At 37.7% G+C, this 12,865-nt stretch overlaps 2 protein-coding genes across 2 annotated transcripts; one reads left to right on the top strand and one right to left on the bottom strand.

The window, feature by feature from the left end:
- Positions 1 to 1,378: 1,378 nt before the first annotated feature.
- Positions 1,379 to 3,050, bottom strand: LOC125213618 (8-hydroxygeraniol dehydrogenase-like). The gene is made up of 5 exons (XM_048114264.1): positions 2,888 to 3,050; positions 2,690 to 2,803; positions 2,094 to 2,607; positions 1,860 to 2,013; positions 1,379 to 1,761 (listed from the first exon to the last, which is right to left on the bottom strand). The coding sequence occupies exons 1-5, from the start codon at positions 2,983 to 2,985 to the stop codon at positions 1,559 to 1,561; spliced, it is 1,083 nt and encodes a 360-aa protein (XP_047970221.1). The 5' UTR covers positions 2,986 to 3,050; the 3' UTR covers positions 1,379 to 1,558.
- Positions 3,051 to 6,465: 3,415 nt separating this feature from the next.
- LOC125209625 (protein ALP1-like) lies at positions 6,466 to 7,782 on the top strand. Its single transcript, XM_048109215.1, has one exon. It carries the CDS (start codon positions 6,466 to 6,468, stop codon positions 7,780 to 7,782), a length of 1,317 nt encoding a protein of 438 aa, XP_047965172.1.
- Positions 7,783 to 12,865: the final 5,083 nt, after the last annotated feature.

Genomic DNA, 12,865 nt, shown 5'->3' with positions numbered 1-12,865 from the left:
AAATGGTGGTATGGTGTTATTTTAAGGGGTGGTGGCACCCTAACATGCCCCTGTATAGATATATATAAAGGTATGATATGCTACATATCTTATGTGAGCATCACTCCCGTTTGATGCAAATTTAACGTTGTTCGTTTTGATTTATATATTTAGTTTGATTTTAATACATTAAAAAATGTTATTGATAATTTTAATTTCACAAAATTCATAAAAATCAAAGCTTGATTTTCTATTTTATTAATTTATTTAAAATTATTGAGAAAAAAATAATTATATTTCAGCAAATAATTGAATAAATTGACAGATTTAAGTTCATGGTTAAAAATATTCTGTATTTAAGAAATAGAAGATTGAATCTCATATAATCCTATATTAAATTTACACATATTTGTATTCAAAATTTAAAATTTTAGTACAGTATTTTTGTATATTTCAACTAGGTTATATTTCTGTATTAAAAAAAAGAGTTGTAAAAGAAACTTCAAATTTTTGAAAGGTGCAAACTAAAAGAAACTCTAAAAGATTATGCTTCCCATTCAAAGATCAACTTTATTTTACTTTGTGGAATGTGGAGGCAGTAGTAAAACATTAGTCGTACTCCATGTACAAAGAAAAAAGACGGAACAGGAAAAGCCTTAATTAAAAGCTGATTTCGTCAATGATATTAATCAAATAAAACATACGCATGTAATTTATTGCAAAACTGCGTCGTTTCATAACACAGCACCTTGTGCTGTGTTTTCCCCCACAGTAGGGGCCAATAAGAAAAATAGCTTCACTTTGAATCAAAACACTGTGGAGGCATTCCGAGCTCTCAAACAAGCTCTATCAAAACTGAAGCTACTCTCTTATTAAAAGAAGTTGTTAGCTATGGTTTTTATGTCACACATTGTAGTCATTATTTGGGAACTGCTAAGCTACTGTCAAAACTGATCACAAAACACTTGCTCTCTTGTTGAAACAGAAACTCAGAAGCCCAGGGCAACTTTCTTGGCTATCAAACTCAAGGCTTATAATTTTGCGATACTTATGTGTTATCTGAGTGTTGTTGGAAGCTTGTCAAAATGGGCACGAAAACTATTTTTGGCCCATCCACCAATTTTTTAATATGGATTCATTTAAACAATTAAATACGGAGTAGTACTATGTGGACTCCGCAATCTACTTACACTACTTCCACCAACTTTTCCTTGCTCTCTCTTTTACTTTACCAATTGCATAGTAAACTCTTGTCATTTACAACTCCGTCTATTTTTTATATATGGAGGTAGTAGGTGCAAATTCAACAAAATAAGAGATGACCAATCTCTTCCCTCGAAGACCGAAGAGAACAAGAGAAGAAGACAAGTACAGAAGTTAAAGACAATATGATATGCAATTTAACTAACAAAAGTATATTTTTATTATAATATGTGTGCATACATCACAGGTACCAAACTCAAAGATAATTCAACAGTGAATATATGTATAAAATTGAAAGAAGGAGAGGAGAAGAACAATCTCTGCCAAGGACAAACAAAACAAGAGAAGAACAACTGCTTCCATCAAAGAGTTGAGTTCAAGATTGTTGGAGAGTGTTGGCAACATCTATCACAAAGCGATACTTCACATCAGCTTTGGCCAACCGCTCCAACGCAGTGTTAACATAGTCAGCTGAAATTAGTTCAATATCAGCCTTTATGTTGTGCTTGGCCGCGAAATCAATCATTTCTTGAGTCTCTTTCATCCCTCCAATCCCACTCCCAGAAATCATCTTTCTCCCTGCAACAATATTCATCCAATTCCACATTAAGCAAATACTAATTCATTGTAATAATGGATACATGAGAGAAACAATATTATATGTAAGGGTTTTGCACCTGCAAGGAGAGGAAAAACCGGTAACTCGAGAGGCTTATCTGGGGCACCAACCATGATGAGCTTTCCATGAGCCTTCAGGAGGCCAATGAGTGGCATCAAAGCATGATGTGCTGATACTGTATCAATAATACCATCCATTGTTCCAACGGCACCCTATATATAATTAACATCAATTTAGTGGTGATGATAGTTATGACAATGTTGATAAAACAATGGAAAATTCCTTTTTTTACCTGCATTTCATCAGCATCTTTGCTGATCAAGAACGAATCTGCGCCCAAATGTGAAAGTGCCTCGTCCTTTTTGCTGAGGGAAGTACTAATGACTGTGACCTTGCAGCCGAAAGCCTTGGCAAATTTAACGGCGACATGGCCTAGTCCACCCAAACCCACAACTCCGATGTGCATCCCGGGCTTGTCTAGTCCAAAGTATCTCATGGGGCTGTAGGTGGTGATGCCGGCACATAGAAGAGGAGCAGCAGCATCCAATGGCATGTTTTCAGGGATACGAACAATGAAATGCTCGTCAGTAACCATGATATCGGAGTAACCACCGTAGGTGATGGTGCCATCATGGTAGGGAGCAGCGTAAGTGGGGATGATCTTGGGGCAGTAATTCTCAAGATCTTCCTTGCAGCTCTCGCACGATCGACAGGATCCGACCATGCATCCCACACCAACCTTGTCTCCGACTTTGACCTTCTCAACCTTCTTTCCCACCTCTGTCACCACACCAACAATCTCATGCCTGCAATTGCATAGGCATGTTAATCATCGGCTTCCAGTGGCATGATTACATTTTATAAGACTTAGAATTTACAAAAACATACCCAGGAACAATGGGATATTGAGTGACGCCCCACTCGTTTTTGAGGTAATGAAGATCGGTGTGGCAAATCCCACAATACAACACTTTGAATTGCACATCGTCATCACCAGTTGCCCTGCAAAATGATTATAAGTATTGGTTACTTGCTTTCCTAGCTGATTCATCACCATCATGAGAGAGAGAGATAAAGGAAAAGCACCTTCTGGAGAATTTGAAAGGAGAGAGATGGCCAGATGAGTCTGTGGCAGCCAATCCAATGGCCTTCACAGGGTGCTCTGTTTCATGTGATTTCGCCATTTCACAAATTAGTAAAATATCAAAGAAAATAGAGAGATTATTGGAAATGTGTTTGTGATTGTTTGGAAGATGTAAGAATGGTATTTATAGATAAGTGTTTTGACGTCTCATTCCCATTCGGCTGCTATTGTGTGAACATTGAAACTTTGAAAGCGATTAGCGTAGACTTGCTGCTAAGGATTATTAGTCAATAAAGCCAACCAAATATTTAATGCAACTAGTTGAAGAATAGGAATACCGATTACTCATCATCTCAATCTAGATTCTTATCGCTTTTTCCATCAAATATCTAGTAAATTACTGAGTTCCAGTAATATATCTAGATTCATACAACAACAATTACTTGAGTTCCAGTAAAATGTCTAGTAAATTATTGATTACTCGGGAATGCTTTTGTAAATATAGTTAAGTAGCGACGGATAAACAAAATATATTAGTATAAAAATAAAATAGAAGCAATGTTCAAAAAAGAAAAATTGAAATTGACTTGAAAATTTATTTTATATACTTTGCGGATTGATAAAAATTCCAAAGACAATACAAATAACCTCAGATTGACTTCGTCTCCAAAAATCTAGCTGTATGATATTGATAGCTATGGACGTGAACGCAATATTAATTTTTATAGAATCTTCCGGAGAGGCGGCAAGCGGAGGCCAAATAAGACAAAATTTTGTATGAGGTCTCTCTCACCATCTTCATCTCCAAAAATAAATTACCTCTATAAAAACTTACTGCTAGTATTTCTTAATTCTTATGAATCGGTCAAAATTAATTACTTTTTTTAATGTTATGAAATTTTAAGTGAACTGTAGATCGTACTAAAATAGATAGGAAAAATTATATACTTTAATAAAAAAAAAGGAGAGATATAATTATTCTAAAAGTATGATATGACATACTTTAGTTAGGGTAATTAAAAAAGTAAGGTGGGCTCTTTGAATGAGATGAATTGAGTATTATATTAAAAAAATAATTGTATTTAAAATTTAAAATAATTCTTATAATAATGGCTATTGTTATGAACTAAAATGGTTATTCTGGATTAAGGTGATGAAAGAAAATACACTATACAAATCAACCATGAAGTTCATTTTTGAAAAGCATCATCAGAAAAAATTCTAAAAAATAGAATGGAGTTTTTTAACCTCTACTAAGCATGTTATATACTAGTACGACATTTATAAAGATAAGCGATGTTCTCATGCTCTAAATTAAGGTGATGAAAAGAAAATACAGACTATACACTATGATGCGGTTTGATTTGATGGACAAAGTAGCTAGTACTGAGATTTAATGTGGGATAAAGAAAGATACGATCTATAAAGAATAAAAATAAATAAACCAAAAGCCCAAAATTACCATCGTCATAATTTCTTCGCAAAAGAAAGAATGGAAAAAATCAAATCTGAACCATTTTTCCATCGACGAGAGAAATAGAGAAAATGGAAAGAGGGGGAGCCGAGAGAGAATAGAGAGGGCAGGCGGTGTGAGACTAAAATAGTTATTGGGGTATGGACGCGATTTATAACGTTAGATTAAAAGTGAAAATAGTATTCGGCATGCGGGCTTCAATTCAGACTTTTAATTAGTGACAAATACGGATTTTGCATGTTTTTAAGGGCTAGATTTGACTCGTTTTAAATGTCAATCATGCAAATTATGTTCTTAAATTACATATGTTATACATTTGGTATTTTTAGTGTGTTTGTTGATAAATGATAGAAAAAGACAGAAAAAAGTGCAAAAGGGTCAAGGTGCAGCAGCCTCAGTTCAAGACGATTTTCCCAGCGCTGTTGAGGTCCAGTTAGTGATTAATTCATACCATTCTCTTCGTCTTCAAAAGAGCTTCGCGTGGGTACCTTGAACGTCTCAATCGGAGTTCTGTAGGGAGAGTTATGACCATTCTACGAACATTGTGCAATGTAGTCAAAGCTGACGAGAAATTACACGGAAATTCAAGGAAAGAATAAATTATTGCCCAAATATCTCGTTTTAATCGAAGGATTCGAAAATATCATATTTTCAATTAATTGGTGATACTTTTTAATATCACCAATTAATAGAGAAAATATATTTTAATATATTGGAGTAAGAGAGAACTTTTTTCAAAAAGTGAAATGTGACATCTTTTGTAGGACAAACTAAAAATGAAAGAAAAAATATTTGTGTGTTAAGTGGAAAGAGAAAATATATTTTAATATATTGGAGTAAGAGAGAACTTTTTTCAAAAAGTGAAATGTGACATCTTTTGTAGGACAAACTAAAAATGAAAGTGTGACATCTATTATGGACGGATGGAGTATATGATGCTTAGTTATATGATAGTCAGTTGCAATCTTATTCCCTATGTTTGATATTCCGGTGTTGACCTTTAGCTATACTAGATCAATCCTGTAAACTTGCAGGTATTTTTAGAGCATCCTTAACGCAGGCGGGCCGGGCCGCAACTCGCGAGTCCCGGCCTGAATTTAGCGTTGGAGCATGGAGAGTCCCGGCCCGGGACGGTCCCGAGGACGCAGTTGCGTCCCTGGGCCGCTTCCGGGGTCCGTCCCGGCCCGGCGTTAGAGGTGCCCGTGAAGCAGATCGCGAGTCCCGGCCCGCCGTTGGATGTCTTCGGGTTGGGCCGCAAGTCTCCTATTTTTAATTTTTTTGCTGTTGGAATTAAAATTCTTGAAGAAATAGAAGAAGAAATGGAGAGGAAGAAGAAGAAGAAGACGAGAGGAAGATGGAGAGAAGTGTTGGGAATTGGGACTTTGGGAGTATAAATTATGATTATAATTTTATATTGGGAAGAAGTGGAGTATAATTATAAATTTATATTAGTAATTGGGGAGTGGTAAAATTAAAATTGAAATTTATAATTTATAGTTTATAATTTTCTTGATCAAATTTTTAAAAAATTTTAGATTATAATTTATAATTTTTGAATTAAAAAAGATATTTTTGTATTATAATTGTTCAAGATTTTTAATTTTTACAAGTAAAATAGGTTAAAATTGTGAATAATGTAATTTAATAGTTGTGGCCCGAGTTGTGGCCTGCGGGGTTAATGGAGTTGTGGCCTGAAACCCCTAATTTGAGAGAAAGATGACGTGGAGGGGACTTGCGGCCCAAATCCGAGACGGGGTTAAGGATACTCTTAGGGCATGAATAACGTTGTCGGGCCGGGCCGCAACTCGCGAGTCCCGGCCCGTATTTAGCGTTGGAGGAGGTTGAGTCACGGCCCGGGACGGTCCCGAGGACGCAGTTGCGTCCCCGGGCCGCTCCCGAGGCCCGTCCCGGCCTAGCGTTAATCGGCATGGGCCGTGCCGCAATGAGTCCCGGCCCGGCGTTATTTGTGGTTCGGGCCGGGCCGGGCCGCAACTTCAATATATATATTTTTTTTAAATTCAAAAATTAATATATAATACCACTCTTCCATCCATTTTCAAATCACTTCAACTTCATTTCTCTCACTCTCACGATAAAATTCGAAAAATGCCGCCTCGGCGTGAAGGCCAACGAGCAATCGAAGCTCAAATGGCTCGAATGTTAGAGACGGCGATGCCCGCAATCCAAGAAGAAATCAACAACGAGGTGGAACGCTATCAAGCTGCTATCCAAGCGTGGAACGAGCAACACGACCGGGTACCGCGTACTCGGATGTATATCCACCGAGACCGTGAACAAGCTGGTTTGCGGCTTTTCATGGATTATTTCTCTGCAGATCCTCGATGGAGTGATCAGATGTTCCGTCGCCGGTTCCGGATGCGGAGGCATGTGTTCTTGCGCATTGTCAACGCAGTTGTGGCTCGTGACGCGTACTTTATGAAAACCTTCGATGCTGTCGGGCGGCAAAGTATATCGACTTTACAGAAATGCACATCCGCCCTCCGCCAACTCGCTTACGGAACAGCTGCAGATATGTTTGATGAGTACCTCCATGTGAGCGAGCATACTGGACGCGCTTGCCTAGCCAAATTCTGTCGGGCAGTGATCGAAGCATTCAAGGACACATACTTGAGAAAGCCAACGTCCGACGATGTTTGCAGATTGGTGCGAATGCACGAGGAGAGGCACGGCTTCCCGGGGATGCTGGGCAGCATCGACTGTATGCACTGGCCGTGGAAGAATTGTCCAATGGCTTGGAGAGGAGCATTCACTAGCGGGCACAAGGGCACACATCCAACGATTGTGTTGGAGGCCGTTGCCGACCAACGGTTGTGGATCTGGCATGCCTACTTTGGAGTCGCTGGGTCGAACAACGACCTCAATGTGTTGAACGGGTCTCCATTGTTCAACGACTTGTGTGCCGGGCGAGCGCCTACCGTAGAGTTCACGGCCAACCACCGTCGGTACACTATGGGCTACTATCTGGCAGACGGGATCTACCCTAGATGGCCCGTGTTCGTGAAGACCATCACATGTCCGACTACGGATAGGAGGAAGTTGTTTGCCAAAAAGCAAGAGGCGGCTCGGAAAGATGTGGAGCGCGCATTTGGAGTTCTCCAATCACGTTGGGCTATAGTGAAGGGAGCGGCCCGTGGTTGGCACCGTCCGCTAATCGCCGACATCATGTATGCATGTATCATAATGCATAACATGATCGTTGAGGACGAGGGAGACAACGCCACTGTCTGGAGCGACGATCCGCTCGTCAGCGCCAGCAGTAGCTACACTGTCACCGATCCGGCCGTGCAAGGTGTTCCTCCCGACGTGCGCAATGTCATGGCCCGTTCAGCGGCGATGCGCCAAGAAGATCAACACACACGCCTCCAAGCGGATCTAATTGAAGAAATTTGGAACCGCAATTAACTTATGTTTTAAATTTTTTTTTTTCGAATTTTTAAATTTCAATGTTTTAATTTTCTATTTTCCGACTGAACAATGAATTTTCCCGGTTTTAATTGTTCAACGTATTCTATTTTACGATTAAAATATGTTGTGAATAGTGCAGATGAATAGTTGTGGCCTGAGTTGTGGCCCGAGTTGTGGCCTGCGGTGTTAATGGAGTTGTGGCCTGGAACCCCTAATTTGAGGGAATGATGACGTGGAGGGGACTTGCGGCCCAAATCCGGGCCAGGGTTATTCATGCTCTTAGTACTAATAAATAGTGCATCAAGTAGTTACGGGTTGAATCTGATGTACATCCTGAAAACTGAACTACTAATAAAACTTGAGATTTATCGGGCCATCCGAACTGAGATTTATAACTTCATTCAACGCACAAAACAAAACCCCCTAAAATCTCGTGCCTTCCCACGAGTGTAACATTTTTTGTGGGACGGAGAGAGTACTAAGATCTTCTGGCGCTCCAAGAAACAACATACAACATTTAAATCATAACACAGACTTGATACCGATCGAGCTATGGCACGGGCATGGATCCTCTTTTGTCCACTTTAAAACAGCAGGTGGTGCTATGGTGTAATCCTAGAGTAGGAAAGTAGCATCTAAAAGGTGAGATCCAAAAAAATGAATTGCGTACTAAGTATTTTGCAGATTTCCTAAAGTGACTAAGCTGACATGAAAAGCATGAGAGAAAGAGTTCAGATATGATTTTGGAGGCCGCATGTCAAAGAGTGAAAAGAATATGTACTTGAATCAAATGGTCGTGTAGAACATGGCTAATAAGGCGGGGTTCAGTTGACGTGATTCGCCTCGTTCCTTTCCTCAATCTCTAGTTGTCTTCTTATTGTTGTTGCTTCGTTCACTTTCTTCACCGACATTTTTGCACAATGAGATGTAAAGAAAAATGAGAGAAATAAGACGTAGAGAATGTTCGGTGTGAGAAAAATGGTACTCCCTCCGTTCCTTGTTAATATAGACACTTTTTTTCAGCACAAAGATTAAGAGTAATGTATTAAGTGGATAGTGAATAAAGTAAAAGATATGAAAAAATAATAAAGTAAGAGAGATATATGAAAAATGGGGAGAATATAAAAAAATAAAAATATATAAAAAAAATGTAAAAAACGGAGAAAAAATGGATACTTTTATTTTGAACTTTTAATTATTGGGCGTGCCACGTGGGGGTAGGGTGGCGCGCAGGCTCCCCCCCAAGTTGGTCAGCGTGACAAGATTCATGCAATGTTGGCTCGTTGCTGGTTTGTCCTGGCGGAACTAGTCTGAGCTCGCAACGAGCCACGTTGTGGATTATCTAATTCGTAAAACACTAGTAATATCAAAGCAACATCTAAGTAGAGTTTGCCAATGGACATTTATCCATTATATTATACATTTTTCGTTGCATAATAGTAGAGTCATTTTATTTATGCACTCATTTTGGAAAAAAAAAATTATAAATAGTTAAAGTGACGAATGAGTAAAACAAGAGAATAATTCTGTAGATAAGATTCTTCTCAAACATTATTCTCTCTCTTACTTTTCAATCTCTTCACTTTAACTATTTATTACTATCATTTTTCTAAAACGAGTGCAGAAAATGAAATGACACTACTACTTTGGAATGAAGAGAGTTTATTACTGACTTAAGCGTGACATGTACGCGCCAAGTTCCTCGTCAAATATATGGATGGATTGGCCGTCGAAAAATTTACTGACAGACTCTATCCGTGCTTGATGATATTATTAAATTAATTTAAAATTACATAAAAGAAGAAATTAAAATTATCAACGATATATAAATAATTTAATTTAAAATTATTTGAAAGAATATATTAAAATTATCCACGAAAGTCCTTTGAATGTTATTTTAATCTTATAATTAATTACTTACTCATTTCTTCCAAATCATCCGAATCTACGATGTTATGATTAGTTTATGAAACTAAATCTCACAACTTAGTCTTTGCTGGATAATCATATGATAATTAGTCATAGTCATATCCTTCAATTAAAATAATTGCATAACTTAATTCTAGATGGTATTTTCTTGCTCATTATCGACTCACTAGAGTGGCCGATTGTCCGTAACAAGCAAATATACTAATTTTTCTATATGCAGAATCAGTGGCGGATCCAGGATTGATAAACAGAGGGGGCGAAATATATATTAGTAGGTTGGTTTAGGCGAAAATGGCAATTTTTTCCGATTTTCGGGGTGACGTCGGGGCATACGGAGGGGGCGGACATGGTAAGTTTACGTCTGAATAAGAAGAAATTAGTCGCACGGAGGGGGCAATTCATTCAACGCACAAAACAAAACCCCCTAAAATCTCGTGCCTTCCCACGAGTGTAACATTTTTTGTGGGACGGAGAGAGTACTAAGATCTTCTGGCGCTCCAAGAAACAACATACAACATTTAAATCATAACACAGACTGGATACCGATCGAGCTATGGCACGGGCATGGATCCTCTTTTGTCCACTTTAAAACAGCAGGTGGTGCTATGGTGTAATCCTAGAGTAGGAAAGTAGCATCTAAAAGGTGAGATCCAAAAAAATGAATTGCGTACTAAGTATTTTGCAGATTTCCTAAAGTGACTAAGCTGACATGAAAAGCATGAGAGAAAGAGTTCAGATATGATTTTGGAGGCCGCATGTCAAAGAGTGAAAAGAATATGTACTTGAATCAAATGGTCGTGTAGAACATGGCTAATAAGGCGGGGTTCAGTTGACGTGATTCGCCCCGTTCCTTTCCTCAATCTCTAGTTGTCTTCTTATTGTTGTTGCTTCGTTCACTTTCTTCACCGACATTTTTGCACAATGAGATGTAAAGAAAAATGAGAGAAATAAGACGTAGAGAATGTTCGGTGTGAGAAAAATGGTACTCCCTCCGTTCCTTGTTAATATAGACACTTTTTTTCAGCACAAAGATTAAGAGTAATGTATTAAGTGGATAGTGAATAAAGTAAAAGATATGAAAAAATAATAAAGTAAGAGAGATATATGAAAAATGGGGAGAATATAAAAAAATAAAAATATATAAAAAAAATGTAAAAAACGGAGAAAAAATGGATACTTTTATTTTGAACTTTTAATTATTGGGCGTGCCACGTGGGGGTAGGGTGGCGCGCAGGCTCCCCCCCAAGTTGGTCAGCGTGACAAGATTCATGCAATGTTGGCTCGTTGCTGGTTTGTCCTGGCGGAACTAGTCTGAGCTCGCAACGAGCCACGTTGTGGATTATCTAATTCGTAAAACACTAGTAATATCAAAGCAACATCTAAGTAGAGTTTGCCAATGGACATTTATCCATTATATTATACATTTTTCGTTGCATAATAGTAGAGTCATTTTATTTATGCACTCATTTTGGAAAAAAAAAATTATAAATAGTTAAAGTGACGAATGAGTAAAACAAGAGAATAATTCTGTAGATAAGATTCTTCTCAAACATTATTCTCTCTCTTACTTTTCAATCTCTTCACTTTAACTATTTATTACTATCATTTTTCTAAAACGAGTGCAGAAAATGAAATGACACTACTACTTTGGAATGAAGAGAGTTTATTACTGACTTAAGCGTGACATGTACGCGCCAAGTTCCTCGTCAAATATATGGATGGATTGGCCGTCGAAAAATTTACTGACAGACTCTATCCGTGCTTGATGATATTATTAAATTAATTTAAAATTACATAAAAGAAGAAATTAAAATTATCAACGATATATAAATAATTTAATTTAAAATTATTTGAAAGAATATATTAAAATTATCCACGAAAGTCCTTTGAATGTTATTTTAATCTTATAATTAATTACTTACTCATTTCTTCCAAATCATCCGAATCTACGATGTTATGATTAGTTTATGAAACTAAATCTCACAACTTAGTCTTTGCTGGATAATCATATGATAATTAGTCATAGTCATATCCTTCAATTAAAATAATTGCATAACTTAATTCTAGATGGTATTTTCTTGCTCATTATCGACTCACTAGAGTGGCCGATTGTCCGTAACAAGCAAATATACTAATTTTTCTATATGCAGAATCAGTGGCGGATCCAGGATTGATAAACAGAGGGGGCGAAATATATATTAGTAGGTTGGTTTAGGCGAAAATGGCAATTTTTTCCGATTTTCGGGGTGACGTCGGGGCATACGGAGGGGGCGGACATGGTAAGTTTACGTCTGAATAAGAAGAAATTAGTCGCACGGAGGGGGCAATTCATTCAACGCACAAAACAAAACCCCCTAAAATCTCGTGCCTTCCCACGAGTGTAACATTTTTTGTGGGACGGAGAGAGTACTAAGATCTTCTGGCGCTCCAAGAAACAACATACAACATTTAAATCATAACACAGACTGGATACCGATCGAGCTATGGCACGGGCATGGATCCTCTTTTGTCCACTTTAAAACAGCAGGTGGTGCTATGGTGTAATCCTAGAGTAGGAAAGTAGCATCTAAAAGGTGAGATCCAAAAAAATGAATTGCGTACTAAGTATTTTGCAGATTTCCTAAAGTGACTAAGCTGACATGAAAAGCATGAGAGAAAGAGTTCAGATATGATTTTGGAGGCCGCATGTCAAAGAGTGAAAAGAATATGTACTTGAATCAAATGGTCGTGTAGAACATGGCTAATAAGGCGGGGTTCAGTTGACGTGATTCGCCCCGTTCCTTTCCTCAATCTCTAGTTGTCTTCTTATTGTTGTTGCTTCGTTCACTTTCTTCACCGACATTTTTGCACAATGAGATGTAAAGAAAAATGAGAGAAATAAGACGTAGAGAATGTTCGGTGTGAGAAAAATGGTACTCCCTCCGTTCCTTGTTAATATAGACACTTTTTTTCAGCACAAAGATTAAGAGTAATGTATTAAGTGGATAGTGAATAAAGTAAAAGATATGAAAAAATAATAAAGTAAGAGAGATATATGAAAAATGGGGAGAATATAAAAAAATAAAAATATATAAAAAAAATGTAAAAAACGGAGAAAAAATGGATACTTTTATTTTGAACTTTTAATTATTGGGCGTGCCACGTGGGGGTA

The sequence above is a fragment of the Salvia hispanica genome, chromosome 3, assembly GCF_023119035.1.
Source record: "Salvia hispanica cultivar TCC Black 2014 chromosome 3, UniMelb_Shisp_WGS_1.0, whole genome shotgun sequence".
Classification (NCBI taxonomy): domain Eukaryota; kingdom Viridiplantae; phylum Streptophyta; class Magnoliopsida; order Lamiales; family Lamiaceae; genus Salvia; species Salvia hispanica.
Note: the sequence above shows the minus strand (reverse complement) of the source record. Positions and strands in the feature narration are given on the sequence as shown.